Below are 24,521 nucleotides of genomic sequence, written 5' to 3' on the forward strand. Positions count from 1 at the left end.
CAAAGAGGAAATGCATCTGAGTCCTTGAAATAACTTCCTTCATTTTTGCCACCTCGCTGCATTCCCCATCATCCTTGAGTGGAGTTTGCTGTCCTAAAAAAAAAGAGAGAGAGAAGATGGGGAAAGGGCACACCCAATTCTGGCTGAATAGATCCTGGATTAATGGAGGAAGAAAACACCCATGAAACAATAAGATTAGTCAAAAGTATGGCAAATTTTAGAGAGACTGATTTTGATTTGATTCTGAACCCTGAAATAATTGTTGGTCCTCTTGTTTCAAACCTCAGCAATTGTGTGTTGCAGATGGGGTGTAAATGGCTATTTTTTTCTTAATGTGATAGTAAGTGCACAGGGATGTCTGTATGACAATGCAAACAGGAGACCCCCCCCCCCCATCAGTATTTTAAAGCAATACCTAGAACTGGAACAGCTTAGATTTAATTGTTGAGAACACAGCCATGCAGTGACAAGGTAATCAACAGACCGTGTAGTCACAGACTCGGAATACTCCCTTTTTCACAGCACTTTACTTCTTAGGTCTGGAATCCAAAACTGGGAAACAGGCCTTAATGATGAAAGTTTTACTTGCTCTCTGGGTGGGTTTGCAGAGTTGTGTTTAAAGTACTACTTGTTGCTCTGTGAAGGCACTATGAAAGGTCAAGAGGTGGGGTACATGTGCTGAGGTCAAGTTTAGAAGAGCTAGCCTTACCTTTATTAGAACTCTTGGGATTCTATGGAAGCCACTGTTGGCAATAATAAGGTCTCACGGGAAACACAGATAGTATCAGGATCCATATAAAATAATACCCAGAAGCAGTATTTATCCTTGATGTTATTCCATTGGAGTGCTCCAAGTTACCCCCAAAATGATTTTGGCTCCACATCTTTACTGTTGCAACAGTTTGGAAAAGCACATAGCATTACATTTGATATATTTCAAGAAAGGCCAGATGTCTCCTATGGGTATGCATTTGTCCCTGCAATGTTACCCTGGGTGTCTGGCACCAGGATTGTCCTCCCCTGAGCACAGTCTCACTACAAAGTTCAAATACGCTGCATCTTCCCTGGCAGTGCTCTCACTCATGCATGTTGCTAACATTTCTGGAGCCATGATTCCTAGCACTACAGGAAGCTAAGCTTGCCTGGTAGATGGTGGGAAACTTGCTCTTCTGAACACAAGGAGAAGGGGAATTGTGGGAAGGCTTTGGGATACTCACCCCCCTGAAGCTAACGTGTTATCAAGCAAGCAAAGGAGATATCCAGGTTCTAACTACTTCTCAGTCTAGGTACAAACATTCAAAAAGCCTGTGGTGGAATCGATCTGCTATGCAATCTTCTGTAAGTGGCATAATTTAGACTGATATCGAACAGAAAACACACACGGCCTTTGGTGGAAGAGGAGCAAATCTTGAATCAGGGTTTGTCATTTTCAAATCAGTATACATGTACCAAGCTTCTGTTTTGTTATGGGTATAAACTGGTTTTATGTACCAAACTTCTGTTATGGATATAGACCAGTCTCTGATGACTTACACCAGTAAAAGTGTAATGGCTGTACCTGTCCTAGTTCTCAGATTGCCAGCTGATCTGAGCTGAAAGCACCACTTGGCTTAGATGAGAACCATGTGTTGTTAGGAGTGGATCCTGGATTAAGGTTTACCCTTTGAACTGGGCCTGGGAATGCTGAAATGCTTGCTGCCCAAAGGCAAACTTTGACTCCAAGGAAAAATGACCTTTCAGTGAGCAAATCCAAACTGCGGTGTTCCAACATGCAAAGGACCACGTTGGGTTTCCTCTGGCAGGGCTATACCCAGTGTGGGGGAGCAATCAGGGTGACTGCCCTGGGCCTTGTGCTTTGCGGGGCCCTGCAGAGCCAGGTGGAGCAGCCACAGCCCCTCCTGCAGGGCCCACTTAGTGCCAGTGACTCCGTGCCGCAGCCAGCTTTGCATCCTGCTGCTTGCTAGGCCCCCCCCCTCCTCCCCCCACTACCACTACCCGCTTCTTCACATCTGGGCCCTGCACAGGCTGATTTGCCCCGGGCCCTGCACCCTGCTAGGATCATCTTATTAAAAAAATGTACAACCCCTGTTGGAAAATGGCCATTTCAGAGAGAAGAGAGAAAAGCAGACCATGGAGGCACATCAGAAATATTTTCCAGGCAGCCAATTTCTTCAATCCCTTGGGGAAAAGCCATAGTAAAACTGGAAATGCAAAGTGTTGTGCCTGCCCTGGGATTCCTCTAATGCACAGTGTGTTGAGAGGCCAGGGAAGCTGCTACTGCCACTGGATGTAGCTAAAGACTCTGGCTCATCTCCTTGTGGGAGGAATTGATTTTAAAAATGAAAACAAATTCAGCATACAAAACGGCCATCACAGAACCAGGCAATTGAATGTAGTACTGGAATGCTTCTGCGTAAAATGAGGAGCTGTGCAAGTCAAAATAAATTGATGTCAGTCAATTCCTTACTGTGACAGGCTCCAGATTTACCACAGCACCAGTGTCCATGGCTGGTCTGCAGGTGAGCTGATGGGCCAGCCAGAAAAAGCTCTGCCGGTTGGTCCAGTTGGGCTTAAAGGAAGCCCAAAGTGGAGCCCAGGGAGAGAGAAGTGGGAGCACTGGCAGTGGACCTGGATACTCTCCATGTGGTCAAAAAGGATCCAGAGCCAGGGATGGGGTCAGGATGCCCGGAGGAGCAGCGTGGCCCGTATCACTGCTGGGGCACTCGGGAAGAGCCCGCCACATAGCTGGCAGGAAGCTGGTAGTTCTCCCCGGGACTAAAATTCCTGGAAAAGGTCTGGAAGCCTGGACTGCCTAGTTGGCATCAGGCTTAAACAGACACTAGCTCGATTGCCTCAGCTGGTGGGGCAAATGTGCCAGACCCAATACTGCTCTCCAGCACCCACAATGACCCTCTCAATAATATTCCAGTCAGCTAGGGCTGGGAGAGGGCTGTCCAGTGGGCACTGCTGGAGGCTACCAAGGGCAGAACCTGGCACAGGACCCCTCTGACACCTCGCATTTCAGTTGAGCATTCACGGACCCAGAGTGCCCCGGCAGGGAATTGGCGGAAATGTGAGCGCCATGCAGGTGTGGAGGGATGTGCCTTGTAGTATTACAGTACCTGGCCGGGCAGAACGCAGACCAGAAATCATGCCCAGCAAGGGGCATCACTGATAAAAATCTGTGGGAGAAGGGTGCACTGGGCACTGAGATGCCCACAAGATGAAAAACAGTGCTCAGTGCAGGGGCTTTGTTGCCCTGTCCACCACACCATCCAAGCTACTTTTGTTGAATTATTGCTATATTCTGACTTTGCAAGCATGCAGGGCTGCAGCCAGACCTGTCATCATCAGGCCTCAATGCAAGAGGAGAGAGTCTCATCACCAAATCTGAGCATCATCCTGGCTGATCCTAAACACTCTAGCAGAAAGGGGTGGGATGTAGGGGAGGAGGAGCCCCACAGACTATGTGCCAGCAGAGTCATTCTGGGTCCTATAGGAACCACTGAACACCACCTCTGAATGTAAAGCCCAGCATAACAACAAGTCATGATGGGCAAATAGACCCAAGTGCAATGTAGCCCAGGAAGCAGGACACGCCTATGGACTGGTGCAGTGGCTGGGAGCTGTCACAAAAATTATCAGATTTATTCCTTTTTTATTTAAGCTAAACTGGAACAGGCTTTTTTACACAGAATTTAATATAGTCAGTTCTAGGGTTCATCTTTAATTGAACTGAAACAAGTGTGTAAGTGCTCAAGGCTGCAGTGTGTAATTCTTCAAACAGTAATTCAGCCATTTTGGTTTAAAAATGGAAGGAAGGATTATTTGTGTATTGAAATTCAAACATGAGATTACTACAGATGGCTCCTAGAGATTAAATGTTATTGTTTCTACTTTAGAGTTATCTTTGCCTTTTGTAGCCACAAAAGTGGACAGATATCTAATATACAGATAAAGTGATATAAGATTTGATCCAAGACTGAAAGAAACTCTCCTCACCCTAACTTCCTCTGTTCCACTAACTCTTGGTTCCAGTAAACTTTTTAGGCCTACTTTGGGTCTGTAAGGCACCAAGTATAACAAGGTGCTGATCTAAAGCAAACAATAACAATGATAGTGGCAGCTCATTTTGCCAAATTGCAACAGGCCCTTTGGTTTTAATATTTTGCAACATCTACATGTTTCAGGCAAAATGGTCAAATGTGCCTATGTGACTCATGCACCGCAGAGCTTACATCCCTTTGATTTTCAACAAGACTTTGAATCTTGCGTTAAAAAAGTTAAAAAAAGTGTGCACCTAAAAAAAGGTGCTAAAGGCCCTTTTTAAAATGGGCCTTTAGCACCTAAATCATTGCCTATAATGGTGTGCCTTACTTACAGATATGGGGCTAGATCCTATTTCACGTATTTGCAGGGATCTACTGAATTTACAATTTCACAGATTTTGCGGATTTTGTGAAATCTGACATTGCCCGTGAAATCCGCAGGAAGAAAAACAAAAGTTACCGAGTGCTGCAGCAGCTTGCAGGGGTGGGGGGTCATCTTTGGTATGTTTAATGATTCATTGTGTCTGTGTGCTATGCCAATGTAAACCAGACCCACAGTGCAAAAATAGAACAGTGGAAGTGACGTGTGGGTTGCTTTTTTTGTTTGGTTTTTTTTTGTTTTTGTAAGCTGGCTGCAGCTCCTAATACAAATGAGACAGCAACTCCATGAGGTATTCTTGTTGCAATTGATGGGGGCCTCTGCCACACTCCTGGAGGAAGTTGAATATCCTCCCTGCATCTAGGGTTACAGTGGTTCTGCCTGCGGGCCATTTTTAGAGCTGCCTGGAAGTTTGTTTTGTGCCAGCTCAGGAAGAATGTGTCACCGCTAAACTCAGCTATGTCATGGTCTCTAGCACAGAAGTATGAACTCCCTGCATTGAGTGAACTGGGAGGATTTTATCCTAGCCAGTGTAACATGGACTAGAATTGCTACCACCAAATTAACCCTTCTTTCTCCAGTGTAACCAGCTGTAACTAGACAAGGGTTGTATCTTCCTGAATTCTCTTTCTGTCAACATTTCCCAAGCTGCAAGGCCTAGGATGCCACAGAAAAAACATTGTGGGGACCTGTTCTTCACCCCACATCTAGTCATAAAGAAAAGGAAGTTGTTCCCAAGCCCCTTGGATCTGCCTGTAATCTGCATGTTGAGAGCCCACTCTTAAGCACTTTCAAATCGTGTCATTAGTTTAATGCTGGTTTTAGATTTTCCTTTTTTCCCCTGAGACTAAAGGCAGCAAATACCTGGTAAAAGGAAAAAATAAGATATCTACAAGTTACCTAATGCAAGTTAAATACTTATAGGGCTAAAAGCAGGTTTAAAATACAGTACAACCTCATTGTAACAAACCCCATAGGACTGGGAAAAAAGTTAATTAAGGAAGAGTGTTTGCTATGACAGGGTTAAAGTGAGGCAGGCACTCAATTTACTGCATCATAATAGTGACAAAAGTAAATTTCTGCTGTTAGAACATTGAAAGTGGGGGCTGGCTATAACCAAGGTTTGTTGTAACGAGGCAATACTATACTACTATAATCTGCTTAAGAAGCCACACTTCTGTTTAATGATAAATAAACACAGAAAAATTAAAATTGCCACACCTTGATAATCATATGTACAGCCTTACATCCTTATCTAGAATTTTGACCTATTCTTACCACACCCTCAGCGAAAAAGAGACCAGTCAGTTATCCCTGTAGACTTTTAGAGCTATGACTCTCAGACCTTGACTACAACCTCCATGAGGTAAGAACAACCAGTTCCTTCATTCTTTATATCCAGGTTTTTCTGCCCTTACTCCAGCTCCAGCCTGACTTGAGAACCCAACTGAAAGGATGCATCCTGTGCCTTCCTCCCTAGTAGCCCTGACAAGGCTGTGCTGCCTACCAAACACGTTACTGTATTTGCCCATATTAGCATTCCCCAACCACCCTTAATTACAGATATGGGGCTAGATCCTATGTCACCTATTTGCAGGGACCTACTGAATTTACAATTCGCAGAATTTATAATTTCGCTGACTGCAGTGGACAATAATCAGAATCAGCTTTTTTGCTACAGTTGACTGCACTGCATTGACAGGATCAAGAAGAGGAAAGCTATTGACCCCTTTGTGGTCCAGGACTATGTAGATTCCCATTGTGATAGAAGCATTTTTTTCAGTTCACCAGAGTATGAGCTATAAATAGAAAATCATTTTGGTCCTGAAGGACTCTGGCTGGTGCCCTACAGGGCTCTCTGCAGTTGTCACAGGGAGCTAGTTAACACTGATTGCTCATGTGCCTTCCCTTAAAGGCAAATGAACAGTGCCCGCTTCTGAAGCACTCATGCTCCAGCTGAAACCAATGGGAGTTGTTGCTCCCAGGATCATGCTTATGCAGTGTTAGGAGGATAACAAAAAGACCTTGCAATATTGCAAACGCAGGAGGAAGAGTAGTGACTTGAAATATCAAGCATAGCCTCAGTAGTGGGAGCAAAACTTGTCCCTGGCCTGTGAAATTATTGGTGTTAGGATAAACATGGATTTGGCTTAGTAAGTATTTGTTTATGGTGTTTTCCTGCACTGACTAAAGCAGATAGGTTTAGCCTGTTTGCTCTCAATTTCCTTTTAGTGGAGGGATCATGGGAAGTCAGCAAAAGCCTAGAGGAGACAGCTGAAGTGCTCCGAGGAGTGGGGTGGTAGTGAGAACTCAAGAAAAGGGCAGCAGCAGAGGAGAAGAGGCAAAGCGAATAGGCAGCCAATGTGAAGGGGATCTGCTGAGGAGAGAGTGGCAGGTATGCAATGGAGTAGTGGTGAGAGGTAGGATGGCTGGAGGGAGAGAAGATAGGAGGAGCTGCATGGGGGTCTGCAATAGACTCCTACCCTTATTTCATATAAAGAGGATCCTGTATCTTTAAAGATGCCAGCCCAGGGTGAAGGGCATGATGTCCACAGGGTATATGTAAGAGGCCTGACCATTGGGGCCAGGTAGTGAGGGAGGAAGCAGTCTGGAGGTAGGAGTTCTGTTAGTGGAAATGCTGGTCAGTATGTGTGGAGTCACAAGCAGGTAAGCCCTGTAGGTGAGCTGGGCCCTGGGAGACTGTGGTTCAGGCAGCAAATATTAGTCACCTCTCTCCCCAACTGTGCTGATGACCTTAACCAGTGGAAGAACAAGGCAGATGAGATAACAGGTTATCAGATGGTTGGAAGAACAGGCCAAATCCCCCTCTGCAAGGGACAGAAATATGTCCTAGGGCTATAGCTTGAAGGTGATTAGGGTCCAGTGCATGAGGCAGGTAGACATTGGGCAGAAAAATGGGTAGCGGTGGCTCCTCTGTTATAGGGCAGAGTAGGTGCTTGGGCAATGGTAGGCAGGATGAAGGAGCAAAGATTTGGGAAAAGGAGGAACTCCCAGAAATGGAGAAAACCACTCCTTGGCCTGCTGAAGGACAGCAGAGCTTCAGAAACACTGCAGAACAGGGAGAGGTATTGGACAGGCTTATATGGCAGAGCAAACAATAGAACACAGGACTCCATGCAGGGGATGCGAGAAAGTGGTTAGCTGCAGGGTGGAGCTTCAAACTAATTTGTTAAAGGCAGAATAAATAGGACCTATTGATAGCTTCCTGGCAGGGTGATCTCTCTTACCAGACAAACCCCCTTTAAATCAAACTTCAGCTCAGCACCTTGGTCCTGGTTCTGGTTTATGCAAGCAACTCCTGTGCAGACTCTGGCCATGTAAAGGGAGCCCAGAATACTTTGCTGCCAGCATGGTTTTACAGGTCTCAGTATGGCCTCACTGTAATGAACTCCTGCTTTGAGCAATCCCAGAAGCACAAATCTTCTTTTTCTATCTTGTGATGTAGCAAATAACTAATCTTTTTCTAGAAAACACTTTCTTAATGAACTTGTTCTTCTAGTGTGATGAAGCTTTCTTATTCTGAGGTTGTACAGTATATGAGAATTGGGCCTAGCAAGTAATTTGTACATAGTGAAAATCTGACACTGTCCACCTTCCTGACCATCTATCTGGTTCTTTTCAGGGAAAAAAATGTACCTTCCAAGCCTAAGCTTGTGGGCAAAGCAAGCCACCAATGCCTCAGTGCCATCCAGAGACAAAGCAAAATGTTTCTTTTGTCTGTTTGAGAAAGTGAACCAAACTCCTATGCTCCCTGCTGTGGGAAACTGACAGAGAACAATAAACCAAAAATGTATCTGATGGCACATAATGTTGTAGTATTCTGGAGTTTTACTTTTTAAAATGATAGTTGGAAATCAGTGGCATCATAATAGCAGCTTCTGCAGCTGAAAAGAAAGTATTCTGGCACTTTTCATTAAATTCTGAGATGGTGATGAAATGCCTATTGTCTTTGACTCCATTCCTCCACGAAATTTGCTGTTAACTGTAGAATCCAGGGGTGTTGTGGTCATTTAACTTTTTCCTTGCCTGTGAACACACCAGTTGCATGGATGACCATTCATTCTTTTAACAAAGAAAAGTAGGCAGAAGGCAGCGTAGATGTGTATCTTACAGACTAAATCAGATGCATAAGCATAAACAGCAGCTTACTTCATCAGATGCTATGAAGGTCAGCTGTGCAGGAAGCAGAGCTTCTAAATAGAAAGCAATGATTACATTACAAAGGGTAGGGAAGGGGAGGTAAAAGGGGAACTGCTTGGAGAGCAAGCTGGGTAGAAGAGAGAAAAGCAATGCAGTTAACCCACTGAGGGACAGAGGGATTTGAAAAATGAATTTAGGTAGTGGGGTTAGAATCTGTAGTCTTGATTTAGACCAGGGTTGTCCAACTTAGTAGCCTGGGATCACACACCCTATAGGTCACACCAGCAGGGGCTGCATACCATAGGGCCCACACCAGTGCTCCCTACTCCCCACTGCACCAACCATGGGGGTCTCCCTAGTCCCTTTTGCACTGGACAAACAGGCACGTGCACTTGCAGCAGCTCAAATAAAAGCAGAACAAATATGAGCTGGGGCTTTTTGCCTCTGCGCACTTGCCCAGATATGCACTTTGGTATGGGGCAAATTGTGCTACTGGGGGCAAAATAACCCCACCTGGCTCCTCCCAGATCTGCAGCCAGGGGGAGCTAGAGGCTGTATAAAAACCTGCCCTGTGCTGGCCCCAGCAAAATGAAAAGCTGCCCTGGCAAGTAGCTCAGGGCTACTCGCTCTCAGGAACTTCTGGGGCCCAGCCAATTGGTACCTGAGGACACTACCCCTTGTGCCAGCTGAACTGCTGAAGCAGCCCTGAGAGTTTCCTGCACCCTTTACCCAATGCAGCAGTTTGGCAGTGGGGGTTAGCTGTGACCTGTTGCCACCTGTGACAGCACGTGGTCCCAAGGCTGCACATCTGCCAGACCTGGATGGGGACTGCTTGGCCTTTAGAGGCATCTGTACCTCTGGGCCAGCTGTGGCAGCACAGTTGACCTTTGTGCAACACTACTGCCACATGTGCCACTGCCCAACCATCTGGGCAGCTATTGCCTGGAAGATTTCTCACTGTGGTGACCTGATTTGAATGGATACTGGTCTGAACTCAATTCCAGAAAGACGCACAAGCCTGTGTCAGAACACTTTAACCTCCCTAGACAGTCCACTGCTAACCTCAGTGTAGCTGTTCTTAGACAGCAAAACTTTAAAACTAATAGGAAACCGAAGAACATGAAAGCATCCACAGGCTGAACCATGTTAAGTGTGGCTTAAACTAAAGCTAGTTTAAGCCATACTTATCCCCTGACCTAGGTTAGCTTTTATAACCCCATCTCCCTCAGTGGGTTAACTGCCTCTTTTTTTCTTTTTTTTTATTCTTGCTTCTACCTACCTTGCCTCTCCCGGTAGTGCTTTCTTCTCCCCAATATTCTAATTGCTGCTTTATATTTAGAAGCTTTGCCTCCTGCAGTACTTTTATAACATCTGATGAAGTAAGTTGTCGCTTATGGAAGCTTATGCATCTTAAATTTAGTTAGTCTTTAAGGTGCAAATCTACCCTGCCTTCTGCCATTCATTCTATTGTCATAAAGGTCTGGAGGTAGACAGCATGAAACGTGCTAAACAGTAATTATTGTTGCATTGCCCTTGTATTGTTTGTAATGGTGGCAAAAAGCATCAACTTTAAAGCATCTCTTTAAAAGGATGGAAAATGCCCTTTGTAGCTTGTGGACACTTTCTTTGTATTCATGAATGAATTGAAGAACCAGGAAAAGCTCATTTACTCATCTTGTCCATTCACCTAACAATGTAAAATTGCTTCTAACATCACATGTACAGTAAAGTCCCTGTAATCCAGCATGAGTAGGGAATGGGGGGTGCCAGGTATCTAAAAATGCCAGTTACCCAAGCGTGGGTTTCTGGACGGACACTGAGCCTGAATGTACCAACTTTCAAAGCTTGCACATTTTCCACAGTACCTACATGTTTCAACATTGCTTGGTGTTGCTATCTGATCCTTTGGTTAAGGAGACCAGGAACTTGAACAGGATACAGCATATAATTTTATCAATGATGAGGCTACCCAGTATGGCTTCAAGCATGCCAAGGCAAGCAGACTGCCTCTGGCCTGCAAGCAAAAAAAAAGGTCAAAAGGAATGAAGCAAAGGAGGAAACTGACTTACCGGGGAGGGGAACTTTGGTGCCTGAGGATCCAGCCATGGAGGTAGATATATTTTCTTGCTCCTTCTCCTCATTTGTTCCGGTCGAAACATCTCCAGGGAACAGGAGGAGGAAGGGTCAATATACAATAACAAGTCTCCAGGTCCCCACTTCTTCTAGTGACCATTATAATGCTAATGCTGACCAGTTTTGGTAACAGTGATGGTCCCCAAAGCTCTGTCTCACACAGTTCTTCTCTAGAGAGTACCAGTCATCCTATGCTATCTGAAAGAGCTCTGTCCATTAACAATTTCCCAGTCCAGATGCATTGCATGTGGTCCCTGGATGGATGCTTCCTTAAGAAAGTAACTGCTACCCTGAATGTTGTGCATATTTACTTTGCACCATCCTTTTGAATGTGCCTATTCCTCCTTTCCACCACAGCTTCACATACTACATTGAGTGGCCACAATGACCTTCCTGTCCATCTTTCACCCACTTCCAGATTTCACCCTGGGTGAAGGATGGCCATACAAAAAGCCTGTTTTGCCAGGGGCAATGTCAGAGAGATACTTTGTTTCCCAAGATAGCAGAAGCAGCTGGATCAGATGCCTGACAACTTCAGGGCTAAGTAGAGACATTCAGGGGCATTAGGGAAAATTAAATCAGTTCAGAATGGCTGCCCGGTACCAGGTAAGTCAGGATGCAGAGCTATCAGGGGGAGGAGGGAGGTTGGGGGTGTAGCAGGCTGGAGGGGATGGAGGGTCTGCCAAGGGATGGGAAAGAGGTGAGACCCATGAGGGGTGGGGGGGCAGGTGCTACCTGCGGGTGGGGAAGGGACTGAGACAACCCACAGGGTTTTGCTGTGGTCTGGGAGTGTCTGGAGGGATCAGGAGGGCTCATTGGGAGGCTTGGGGAGATCAGTCTACTTTTACCACCCTGATCTACCCAGAGGACCTACACCCCCATCCCTCCTGTCCCTCTGTCCCCCGGACTTACTTGCTCATCTCCAGCAGTGGCGAACACTAATAAGAGTGGCTTGTGGGATGAGGCATGAGAGGGCTGGCTGGCTGAGAGGTGGGGTGGGGTGGGGGGGCAAAAATAACCCAGTGTGGGGCAGGGGGGCAATGCGGAGTGAACACAGCAGCCCTGGAGCTGGGGCCAGTGGCTGGGGCTATGTAGGGGAAGTGTACAGAAGATCCCTTCCGCAGTTGGAGCCCTAATCAATTCAGCAGTTGGACCCTAAATCAAATAAGTTTGATACTACATAGATCCAGGTCTATCTTAAGCTGGGTTCTGCAATTTTTAGATGGTGCATAGAACTTCTGTAGGTGCAAACTGATTGCTGGTCACTGAAACCAGGTCTGTAAGTGTAAAGTCAGCACTGGGATTAGCTAAATTTAAACCAGGTGGCCATTTTGAACCTGATTTAACCTCCCCAAATGTCTGTACTTAGCCCAGGAGACTATGACTTAACCAACTAGTAGCCCACTGACATTGGTGTAGTTTATCTGTGATCATCATGATTATTTAACTTCTGCATGTTGCTGGGCAAGGGAGGTAATGATTAGTGAGAGGAAACTGAAAAAGGGTCATGACATAAAGAAAAAAGGGTCAGCATAGGGAAGGGGGAATAGATACTGCTAAAATTAAAACACAACATAGGTATGAGTTTAAAACAAAACAGCAAGTTAAAGGACTAGGAAGTGACAGTTGAGCAAATTTAAAGTAGTAGATCTGAAATGAGATTTTTCAAAAGCCTTCAACACTATCTTATCTCTGTTCTCATGGGAGTATTTATATTGACTCTAGTGAGAGCAGTGCTAGATCAATGTGGGTTTGGTATCAGCAAGAGGAGATTTAAAGCAACTCTGACTGCTTGTACCCTCAACCTTGTTAAGCCCTTCTTCAAGCTTTGTCTGTGCATGGTCTATTGAAGGCTTGACCCAGCAAAGCCTTAGTTCAGTAACTTTCACTCACTGTAATGGGATTTCCGATGGGCCTGCACCTCTTCTGTCAATGGCCATCTCATGAGGCCTCCTTCATGAGGAGGAGGATAGAGCTTTTTGTGAGTAAGGAATAGCTGTAGCTATAGTAGCAATAGTTAATGGGATAAATTCATTCCATGCTTCCATGTTTGTTCAGCTGCTTATAATGATTCAGAAAAATCATGGTTTAGCTTGAAAGTTCTCTGGTGCGTTCTCAATTACAAGGCAAGTGGATCTGAAAAGTTTGCTGAAATTCTGCTGACTCAGTTTTGACTTGTTGAGGCATGAATACAGGGTTTTCCATCATAAATTTGAAAAAGATGTTTAAAAAAAGTTATGCTTTTGTATAATTCAGATTTATGAATTTAAAACCTCCCAGTGTTGTTATGCAGCTGGCCTCCAGCAAAGGTCTTAAGTGTGTTTCAAAAAATAATAATTTACAAATAAATTTTAAAATACTTAAAGATTCTTGGTCATGATCAGGACAACCTGCCTTTTCAGAAGGTAGAAGAAGCAGCATGGAAATGGCTCTCATATTGGGCCACAGGACACTCAGAAAGCAGATGAACTTGCTGAGAGAGAGAACAAAGCTACTGTGAATTTGGTGGCAAGTTCTCCACTCATTTACAGTCTTGGCGAAAGATCACAGGATAGCTCCTTGGGGAATAAATGACTCCCCAGGAATTCCTCACTAAATCCTTTTACATCAGTGTCCATTGCCCAGAACTCAGGCTGATTCAGCTTCCTTCTATTTATTTTTGTCCTCATTGTTTCTTGTTCTCTGAACTATGTGGTGCTTGACCAGGCTTCTGACTGGAGGTGGGGATCAGCATCATTGACACTGGTCACCTGTGTAAAGTTAAGCGTGTGCAGCAAAGAACAATTTTTTATTTAGTTGGTCTAATAAAAGATATCACATTTACCCAAAAAACTACTCTTGATATTTTCATGCCCCTGGCACCTCATTTACTTCAAAGGCATCACCCCAATGCAACAACAAAGCTTATGTCATCTACGCTTGCTGCTTAGGGTTGGTCTAATAAAAGATATCAAATTCACGCAAGGAACCTTGTCTGCCTATGTCCTTAGACCAACAGGGCTACAACCCAAAACCCTAGCAGTACCACAGCACTCTAAACCCTGTGAGCCAGGGGAGCAGGGAGAATTGGTGGGGCTCTGTCTGAAGTTCATCCCTGGTTTAGGATTTAGAGATTGAGGGTCTAATCTGTGCCCAATAAAGTCAATAGCTAAATTCTTGTTTTCTTTAATAGTGCACCACTGGGCCTTGAAAGGACAAGAAAGAAGAAAAGGAACATGATTCACTAATGATGTATATCCAGTAGGGGTGTGCGAAATGGGCCCTATTTGATTCAGATTCAGCCCGAATCAGGAACAGTGATTTAATTAGTTGATTTGGATCACTGTCCCTGATTCGATTCAGCTGAATCCAAAGATTCGATGCTGATTCAGAGAATCAGTGATTCGGCCATAGACACAGCTTTAAATGTTTTTTCTACATACTTCGAGGTACCGACGCAGCTTGTGAATGCTGTGATGCTGGGGAGCATGGAGTGTCCTACAGGAGTGCGGGGGGGCCCTCCATATGCTCAGTGGTGAACCTGGAAGTGGACCAGAAGTAATTCTGGGTCTGCCAGGGAGCACACTGGGGGGCCCCACCTTGCCCCATCAGCTGTGGGGAGACCCCAGGTGCCTCCCCAGACCCAGGAGAAACTAGTCGCCAAGCCAGGGAGGCACGAGGGGGCCCACCTGGTGGATCTGGAAGTGGACCCGAAGTGCTTCTGGTCCACTTCCAGGTCTTCTGCTGAGCACGCTGGGGAGCCCCCTGCGTTTCTGTGGGACACTCCATGGGACCTAGCATCGCAGCACTCACGAGCCGAGCCACCTGCTACCTAGAGGTATGCAGAAAAAACATTTAAAGCTGTGTCTATGTCCGAATCTCTCTGAGTTGATTCAGAGAGTTCCGATTCGATTCAGAGAGATTAAAGGGCCCTCTGATTCGATTCAGATTTGAAGATTCAGCCACTGAATCAGGCTGAATCTCCACTGAATTGAATCAGGGACCGAAGCTTCGCACAGCCCTAATACCCAGCAGCAGCTGAGCAGCTCGGAAAGAGGGATTTCTGGATATAGTTGATATTCTTCCAGCTTCTGCACAGTTATTCTTTACTTCTAGGAAAAGGTAACCTTTTATTCTTAATTGAGGATATTTTATTTTCTGTGAAATTATATGTTATGACCCAATTAAAAAAAACAACAACTTCAAGGGTGCTTTTACATTAACTTAATCATTGGATTTGATCCATTGACACAATAGGTGACACAGCCTGGGATCACTGGTAACATTAGCATAGATTCTGATGGTGTCAGGATCTTACCCAGTATATTCAAACCCATAACCCCCAATTTAAAAATTATATATACCCTGCATAAGGTACCTTAGTTTGTATTTACAATTTGACCAAAGCATGCTGTTGCGGGGTATGGCGAACCCCTCCCCACTCTGCTTGGGAACTTGCCTGCCCCCTCTTTGATGGGAAAAAATTAGATGATTAATCCCAACTGGAGGAATACAAGTCGGACCTCAGGCACTCAATTAAAGCAGCCATAGGTTTTATTTTACTCACTCCCACCCAGCCAGCTACTGACCCAAAGCCCCAGGTGGCTGTGGAGGGGAGATCTTTGATACAACCAAAGAAACAAGGTAGGTCTCTGGGAGCTGCTCTGCTCCTAACTCTCAGTCTCTTTTCTTCTCTTTTCCCAGGTCCTGCTCAGTCTGAGCTCCTCGCCATCACTCTTGATGCCGACAGCCCTGGTAAGTCTCTAACACCAACTCCCTCGTTGGCATTTTTTCCATGTTGCTGGCACCCACTGCATCTTGGCATCCCATAGGTAGCATCTCTCCCAGCTCCTTACTGGTCTTGCCCTCCTCCTATGTGCCCCAGGAGGTAGCTTCTGGTTTCAGCTGCTGGGTTTTTATCCGCACCAGCTCCCGCCTTGGTGCTTATCTCTTTGAGAACTCGTGGTGCTCAGGTGAAGTGCCCAAAGATTGAAATAAGGCCAATGTGGTGCCTATCTTCAAGAAAGGGAGGAATGTGGATCTGGGAAACTACAGGCCCATCAGCCTGACCTCTATCCTGGGGAAGATCTTTGAAAAAGATCAAAGAGACCATTTTTGACAAACTGGCTGATGGCAACATCCTGGGGGATAGCCAGCATGGGTTCGTTGCAGGTAGGTCTTGCATGACCAATCTCATCTCCTTCTATGACCAGGTAACATACCACCTGGACAAGGGAGAATAGATTGACATCATATATCTGGACTTTAAAAAAAGCCTTTGATCTGGTGTCCTATGATCTCCTCATGGAAAAATTGTCCAACTACGGCCTTGGCTACATCACAGTCCGATGACTGGGGAATTGGCTCTGAGTTTGGACCCAGAGAGTGGTAATCAATGGAAGTGAATTATTGTGGTGTGCCATGATGGGTGGAGTCCCCCAAGGCTCTGACCTTGGGCCTATACTTTTCAACATCTTTATTAACAATGTAGACATTGGTGTCAGAAGCGGACTGGCCAAGTTCACCGATGCCACCAAATTTTGAGGTAAAGCGTCCATACCCGAGGATAGGCTGGTAACCCAGGCCGACCTTGACAAGCTCAGAAAATGGGCAGATGAAAACCTGATGGCATTTAACACCAAAAAATGGGAGGTACTGCATCTTGGGGCGGGGGGAACCTGCAGCATGCTTAGAGGCTCGGCAGTGCTATGCTTGCTAGCGTCACGGCTGAAAGGGATTTGGGGGTCATGATTGACCAGAATATGAATATGAGCCACCAATACGATGTCATAGCTGGTAAAGTGGGCAAAACTCTGGCTTGCATCCATAGATGTTTCTCAAGCAAATCCCGGGATGTCATCCTCACACTATATTTGGCCTTGGTGAGGCTGCAGCTGGAGTACTGCATCCAATTCTGGGCTCCACAATTTAAAAAGGATGTGGAAAAGCTTGAGAGAGTCCAGAAGAGAGCCACGTGTATGATTAGAGGTCAGGAGAACAGGCCCTATGATGAGAGGCTGAGAGCGATGGGACTCTTCAGCCTGGAAAAGCACAGGCTCAGGGGGGACCTGGTGGCTGCCTATAAGTATATAAGGGGAGCTCATCAGGATATAAGGGAACGCCTGTTCACCAGAGCGCCCCAAGGGATGACAAGATCAAACGGTCACAAACTCCTGCAAGACTGTTTCAGGCTGGACATAAGGAAGAACTTCTTTACTGTCTGAGCCCCCGAGGCCTGGAATAGACTGCCTCCAGAGGTGGTGCAAGCACCTACTCTGGACTCTTTTAAGAAACATTTGGATGTCTATCTTGCTGGGATCCTTTGATCCTAGCTGACTTCCTGATCTTCTGATGTCCCTTCCAGCTCTAATGTCTATGAAATCTATGAAATCTTTAATTCCTCCCCGCTTGGGCATTCTTCCCAGCTGGTGCTGTTTACTGCTGGCTCGCTGTTGCCGCTCTGGCCCTTTCTACCCCCAAAGTAACAGGGTCTACCCACACCCTTTACATATGCTTTCCTGAGGATATAAAATTTGTAATATATTATACACCTACTTATGATACCATTCTGTTTGATACATATTGAGTTCAATCCTGAGTTCTTTGCCTAATTTTTACAATAGCTAGTGAAAAAGAGAACCCAGAGATAATGCGTAGCAACTATTTTCAACAGGTAATTCATATTTTTCTTTTTGTTAATATTTTGAGTTTCAAAAGCTTTCCCAGCAACTTTATGCCACTCAAATGAGAGTCAATGTTTTAAATTAAAATTTGCTAAAAATACTTCTAGCTTTTTTCCCATTTAAAAAGTTTCCACAAGTTGTTAGTTGTTTCACAGGCATATTCTTCTGGAATTTCTTAAAGGACTTGGAAGGAATTTCTTTGAGTGGAAAATGAGTAAGGATCTTCGATTCTGGCTCACTGATTAAAATATACATAATGGATTTATATTTATAATGGTCCCTTACCTGGGACCATGTTGTCCCTTCTGTTTGCTTAACCCCATTTAGAGGACAAGTATCTCTGAGTTTCCTACGTAGTCTTCCATGACAGTCAGTAGTTGGGGAGTCTGTAGGAGAGAATAAGGTGGATATCCTTCTCCCCCACTGCAGAAATGACTGGGTACATAGTCCTCAACCAGTGGATCTTCAGAGGATGATAATACAACTATCCTCTGTGGATAAAACACTTGACTGGGACTTGGGATCCTTGAGTTTTCTTCCCACCCCTGCCACTGGCTTGTTGAGTGACCTCAGGAAAGTCAATGTGTAGTTAACTTGTGCAAGGCAAGGATTTTTCTGGTGATTCTTTCATTGGACCAATGGTATAGTCCCAGGAAATATGAGGGGCAAAGATTCTTCTGTTTGTCTTTTATTGTACTTGAACCATCACGGCTATAACACTCCAACTCTAATTAGTTTGTGGAACTCACTGGCAGTGGATGTTGTGGAGGCTGATGATTTAATTAAGTTCAAAAGAGGATTGGAAACCCTCACTAAGATTTCCTAGGCCTCTGAATGCTGTAGGAGGGACAGGGGTAGTGAATGTATTTGTCTGAATATGCCTTGCATAAATACTCTCCTTCTTAGCACCCACTTTCTGCTACTATGAGACAGAATACTGGGCTAAATTGACCTGTGATCTGATCCCCGTATGGCAGCTTTTGTGTTTTTAAGTCTCTTCAAGTCTCTCTGCCACCTTTCCTCGTTTTTTAAATTGGGAATAATGATACCAATTTATTTGTAAAGCATTTTGATTTATAAATATGCGTTAGGTGGTAGTCTGATTTAAAGTGAAACAGTAACAGAGCTAAGCCTTGGCAATCATTAGTTTTGACAGTGCATTTCCCTTTAATGTAAGCGTCTTGCTTTTTTTCTTTAAAGCAAAAATGTAATCATTGAATATTTCATGCTATTATACTTAACATTTTACTTGTTCTTTAGTATTTTTTTTTTTTAAACATCTTTATTACACTCCTTTTTTCTCAGTTTTCAGAAAGGGAAAATATGTAAAATGTTTCTCTTTTTAACTCTTTCCAAACTAACTTCCAAATGCTCCTCTTGTTTTGTTATTTCTTGAGTGCCAGGGGGTTAACACAATTCAGTGTTCCCTGTTCTGGTCATGTACTCTCTCTTCATCTCCTTTCAACTCCTAAGAGATTTATTTTTGTTTAGCTTTCCTGCTCCATTCAAATTGAGATTACTATTATTAAGATGTGTTTAGAGTACAGCATTCCACTCTTTCTTCTTTATTTTGAGCTTCTGGCTGAGTACGCTTGATAATTACATGTAACCACTTCACTTTGTAATATATTCCCCATATTTCCCTTCCAGCTGACCTAACACTTTCATACAGTAACATACTACAAAGTTCACTAACCCTTTTTATCTGATGGCATAATTGGGGCTCTGTGTTTCTGAATCTCTGAAGTCCAAATCAATCCTTCTAAGCAAACGGCCTTTCAAATGCAGATAAAGTAGAGTACTTTTTCTCAACCCAATAAAAAAGCTCTTTTGCCTCTCTTAGTACCTGTTTTATGATATCTATTTCATGATTTTAATAGAAAAATCAGCAAATGTAACTGTTCATGCCATAGGTGGATGTGCTTGGTGAATCTGGAACTAGTCCTGTTGTTTGATGGTGAACATATACATTATGCTTCAGAGCCTGGTAAGTGTGGTTTGATTATAATCTGCCTAGAAATGAGTGTTGATCGCCCTTCTGACAGCTCCTCTGTCAGCTGCCTCAGGGTTTGTCTGTACCTAAAGTTGTTTTAACATGAGTTGATTGTCATTTAACTCAGTTTAATCAGTATGATAGGCAGGATGCCTTTTGAATGCTCTGGCAAAAAAAAAAAAAAATTGATGACCAGTCTATCATATACAAATGCACAGATAAGCAATCAGGTTGTTAAAAATTGCAGGGTACAAACTCCATGGTACAGAGAAAGCAAGGCCCCAATTCAGAAAGTGTTTAATTAAGTCCATTCCTGTTCACCAAAGCATTTAAACACATGCTTAACTTTAAACACACACTTAAAACCTATTGAAGTCCCTGAATTAGCTACACTGTTGCAAATGCTCCATACCAAGGCCAGACTCTGCACGGGCAGGACTTTATTGACTAAAGAATATTGGTTTTTCTCTTTGTTTCCACTGGTGGCTTGCAGAGTCTGGCTCTCTGGTGAAATGCTACATAGTTATCCCCTTAATTCTTTTTCTAAGTGTCTCTGAAATATTTATTTTGTTCCTCTTCTTGTCCCGTTTTCCATCAGGCAGCTCACTACAGGGTTTTAATATGTTTTTGAATGTTTCTCACCCTTACAAACAATCTACTTTGCTTATATGCTAGTGAATTGGACACACTCCAGTAAGTACGACTGGTTACTTTGTTTTACCAGCTTATAACCAGAAAGAGAGGACACAGAAGCTGTTCCACTGTTTTGGCAGCTCATCCCTGCAACATAAGAGAGGTGTCTTTTTATCCTGTATAGTTTGCGCAAGTTATTTGGCATGTGAAAGCCCTTATGGTTTCCATGCCTTTATACAGAGGTCAAATGCAGAGCTGTTTTGCTGCACTCCTGACTTTCCACACTCCATCTATTAGGGTCACACTAATGAAGACATTTCCAACTGATGACTGAACTTAGCAGCCAGGTGCTAAACACAGGGAAATGCTGCTTACTTGGCAATGGTTGGTATACAACCACAATATTTTAAACTATAATTATAAGATTTTTCAGAGCAATTGACAAAAAGAAATGTCATATCCTTAGTTCTTGTTACATTTGTGCATTCTTAAACCTAGCATCTTGCAAAGGGCAGTTCTCAGAAATAAAAAAAGTTGGAGATTACCCATTGAATGTAATTTTATATCCTTTCTGAGGAGCACACAGCTTCTTTAAAAAAAAACAACAGCAAAACAGTTGGCACCATTTATTGAGAGAATTGTGTTTTATAAATTGCCTAGGTCATAGTTCATTTTATGAAGTGCACACTTCCATGTAGGTATTTAGATATAGTTAGAAGTGAAAAGGGACATGGCAAAATGTATGGCTATTTGCTGAGCTGGTACTTTTGATGAGTAAAATGATAAACATAAAGGATAAAATTCTAAACCTGTTGAAATCAGTGGGGAGTTTTCTCATTGATTCCAATGGAGCAAGGTTTCCTTTCAAATATCTTTCCCTTAAGATTGTAAAAAAAAAAAAACTTACATATGTGCACAGAATAATACCGATAAAAATCACCTGCCTGAGTCTGCAAACAGCCTGAAACAAAAGACCCAAATTTCCATTGCCCAGTACATGTACAAAATAGGTTTAAGATGTTACCCAATCAGGATGAGAGCAATTTCTTTTAATCCACATTTTTTAGTTGTGTAAAGGATTATTAGAAGGCAGGGTAAAGAGTAAAATACTTTACATCTCTGTAAATGATGATGTCAGACTTGGAGCAACACAATAAGAGAAGTGGCTGCTTACCTTATTCATTTCAAAGGAGTGCCAATTTTAGAACCTAACAATGCTCACTTAAACATTAAAACCATTAGCTATCTCAAAGGCTGCAAAATTAGGGAGGTAGATTAGGAAGAGGTCTGCAGATCTCCATAGAGTCTACTAAGATTGCCACAGTTTGTTGACAGCAGTATGGTTTGTGAAAGAATTTTTGGAGGTTATCAAAACTTATTTCCTTAATTCAACCCCTTTGTTCCAAGTCATCTTACCTACTTCTACAAAGGATTTCAGTTTCTTTTTCCTTAGATTTTGCTTTTAACTTAGAAGGGAGTGGAATTTAACATACTGTAACTTGATATAAGGCAGTCTGTAGAGAGAGAGGGTGCATCTACATGCACAATTAATGTGAAGCAATAAACTCCCAAACAGTTTGAGCCAGAGTAAACTGCTCCTGGGTGCAGCATCTACATTTGCTCCCAGGACAGCAGCAATTTGAGCCAAGGCAGAGCAGGCCTCCAGCTGGCTGGACTGACCAGGCACAATATATGCCCGTGGTCAGGGCTGGATTGACATATAAGCAAACTAGGCATATGCCTAGGGCCCTAAGTGAAGAGGGGGCCCAGTTGTGCTTATTTTACATATTATAATTATTGAGTAAAAAAAAAGTAATATAACTATACAGCAGGGGTTTTCAACCTTTTTTAATAAATATACCCCCAGCAGCCAGAAACAGAGCTGGGGAGTGGGGGGAAGAGGGAGGATGGCGTACAGCCTGACATGGAGCGGTGCCAGCGTAGGGGGATGAGAGTCATTGTTGTCCTCCCAGCCCCAGTATCCGGCTGGCCAGGCAGCACCTGTGCAGCCCACAGAGGGGCACTGCTGCCCTTGACCCCTGCCCTTCCGTGTGTATCTCCTAGGGCCTTCCCATTAAAGGGTTAATCAGGCCCTGCCCATGGTAAGCATCTACACTTGTGTTTCAGCGACGGAGTTAATTAGTTTACTGTGCCGTAATACCAGCGCACATGTAGACAGTGACACTTTGCTACAGAGCTAGTCTACTCTGTAGTAAAGTGTACATCTAGATGCACTGAGAGTGTTAAAACTTCTTTCTCTTAATTAAGCCAAGAGCTGCAGTAGGTCTACAAGAACTCTGTTATTAGTACAAATAAAATTAGCAGAATGTTTTTATTATTAAACTTGTTGGGGGTGGGTATCAACATTGGCCATTTTAATTCACATCTGGCTAAAAGATGGCACACAGGCAGTTGGCTTTAGTGCAAGGTTTTCAAGATGAGATTAAAATCCTCTGGAAGTTTGTATTGTTGGTAAACACTTTGGATCAATGTCTTGTGAGTAAATAGGGCTGCATTTTGACACCTAAAATATTGCAATAGATTCTTCAATGTAAATATTTCTTTAGAGGATCACATCCTTCACATGAAGGATGACTACTGTGATACATGTTAATGATTTCCAAATGACAGATTGCATAAGTCAATTTCATGCCACAATAACTTTGAGTTGTTAGGGCAGGAGAGTATCAAAGATATCCCCTTTATACTACACCCAGTGTAAAAATGGTTGAACCGATAAAGGCGAGGGATAAGAAATATGTATTTTATATTGAAATCACATCAGAAGATCTGCAAAGCCCTTTACCGTGTCAGTGGGCTAGGATTTAACTTTCACTGTCTTTCTTACAGGCATTAAGAATAAGAAAAGTAAAAGAGCTCTCTTTAAAATTCCCAGAAAAACTTGAATCTGTCATCTAAATGGACTGGCATTCCTTTATGTCTTTGTGGATAGTACTTAAGGCTAGAAGTTGCCAGGTACCTATATTGGCATACCAAAGTGTCAGAGTACGGATGTGTGGTAAATTGCAAAACGACATTTGCCTAATGCTGCTCTCCAGGAGGCAAAGGACGTCTTACACCACACATATCTGCAGGTTTCAGCAGTGTGAAGTGATGGATGGTGGTTTAGATCCCTGCGCACACAAATGCTAAGTAGCTCCTGAAGTCCACAAAATCCTGCTGCCTCCCAGCTTGGGCTTCTCACCTCATGGTAGGCAATATACTGCCTAGTGATAGCTCCGGGGTCTGTGAATTCCTTCAGGCAGAAAGCACGTTTTGGTTTTTGGGTTTTTTTGCACAGCACTTTCATTCACATGAGCATCTGCTGCCTCACCACAGTTCAACTGCAAGACAGAGAGGAGGAACATGAAAGTGACTTCTTTGCTCATCAGAGGAAAGTGTGGCTTGGATCCACCTCTCTCCTTATCCTCTAGGACATAAAGTTTTTTCTGATCTGTGAATGACTTATGAGCCACAGGGACTCCAAAGCACTAGTTTTCAGGGTCTTTGTCTTGCTCTGGGTTGTCTCTTGCAGGTAGGCACTCATCACAGTGAGTAGGCAGGAGGCTTCACTCTGATCCACTGGATAACTGCTGAAAGGTGTACAAGAAAGGTTAGGCTTTTATTTCATTTGGGGTCCCTTTCTGGTACAATCTGCATTTTGCAATTCCCGTTTCAGTTTGTGGCTGAAAAGCAGCTTGAAAAGCTTCCTGCAGGCGAATCCCTATTCCAGCTGCTCTCTCCCCAGACTCTGCCCATGTATGTCAAGAGCCCAGCCCCAGCCAGTTGAAGACTGTTGGTCTTCATTATGGCATCGGCAGCTCCCCAGGTGGGTTAGACGGGGCTGGATCCAGGTCTCAGTCTTCCAGCAGCCTTCGTCCTTTTCAGTCCCTTTCGGTTTTGTTAACTTCTTCCTTCCCACCCGTTTCCCCTTCTTCATGTGCCCGAAAAGCTGCTTCCTCAGGGGGGTGCTGGGGCAGGGGCCTGTCTGAGGGGAAGCAGGTGAAGCTTTCAGGTCCGGGCTGTGCAGGAGGCAGGGCTGCCTTGTTCCTCCTGGGAAGGGGCTTTCCCTTTCCTCCTTGCTCAGTGCCTGGGCCCAGCACCCGGCCAGAGAGCCCCCTAGTGCCCAAATGCCCCCTGAACTAGGTCCGGGGGGGGAGCTGAGGCGAAGCAGCGAGGGTGGACGTGCTGCCCCGTGTCCCTGTGGGGGGCAGACCCCGAGGGGCGGCGGGCAGGAGCGGGAGCAGGGGGCCGGGCTAAGTGACCCCGCGCTGCCCCCCGCCCCCAGGGCTCGTGCTGCCCGTGCCGCGGGGAGGGGTATTTAGCCGGCAGGGCGGAGCGGGGGGGAGAGCTTAGGGTTAGGCGCCTCCATCCAGGGCGCGGAGGCGGCGGGGCCCGCGGCAATGGGGACCCTTTAAGGGGAGGGGGCCGCGGCGGGAAGGCTTGGCGACGGGCTGACTCCGCGGCCGATTGGGCCGGGGCCGGAGCGGGGGAAGCGCTGCCCGCCGGGG

General features: G+C 44.6%; 1 protein-coding gene and 1 long non-coding RNA gene across 7 annotated transcripts in view; one reads left to right on the forward strand and one right to left on the reverse strand.

Annotated features, from left to right (window-relative positions):
- Window positions 1-8,414: 8,414 nt before the first annotated feature.
- Window positions 8,415-12,716, reverse strand: LOC102371286. 2 transcript variants are annotated; one of them, XR_323340.1, is made up of 3 exons: window positions 12,616-12,716; window positions 10,659-10,748; window positions 8,415-8,475 (listed from the first exon to the last, which is right to left on the reverse strand). It is a non-coding gene; the product is annotated as an uncharacterized LOC102371286 (long non-coding RNA). The 2 variants fall into 2 exon arrangements; XR_001357714.1 differs by lacking the exon at window positions 12,616-12,716 and adding an exon at window positions 11,635-11,708.
- LOC102370379 (metalloprotease TIKI1-like) overlaps window positions 11,252-24,521 on the forward strand; it is a 197,815-nt gene continuing 184,545 nt past the window's right edge. For 2 of the 5 annotated variants that reach the window (XM_006019672.3, XM_006019676.3), the window contains exons 1-2: window positions 11,252-11,328; window positions 15,406-15,456. In XM_006019672.3, coding sequence (XP_006019734.1) covers window positions 11,311-11,328; window positions 15,406-15,456 — 69 coding nt within the window. In that variant the 5' untranslated portion in view covers window positions 11,252-11,310. Of the gene's footprint in view, window positions 11,329-14,735; window positions 14,824-15,405; window positions 15,457-19,297; window positions 19,372-23,633; window positions 23,840-24,521 lie in introns of those variants that run through there. The other 3 variants (XM_006019673.3, XM_006019675.3, XM_006019674.3) reach the window with 3 other exon arrangements.

Source organism: Alligator sinensis, unplaced genomic scaffold (assembly GCF_000455745.1).
Source record: "Alligator sinensis unplaced genomic scaffold, ASM45574v1 scaffold607_1, whole genome shotgun sequence".
Lineage (NCBI taxonomy): Eukaryota > Metazoa > Chordata > Crocodylia > Alligatoridae > Alligator > Alligator sinensis.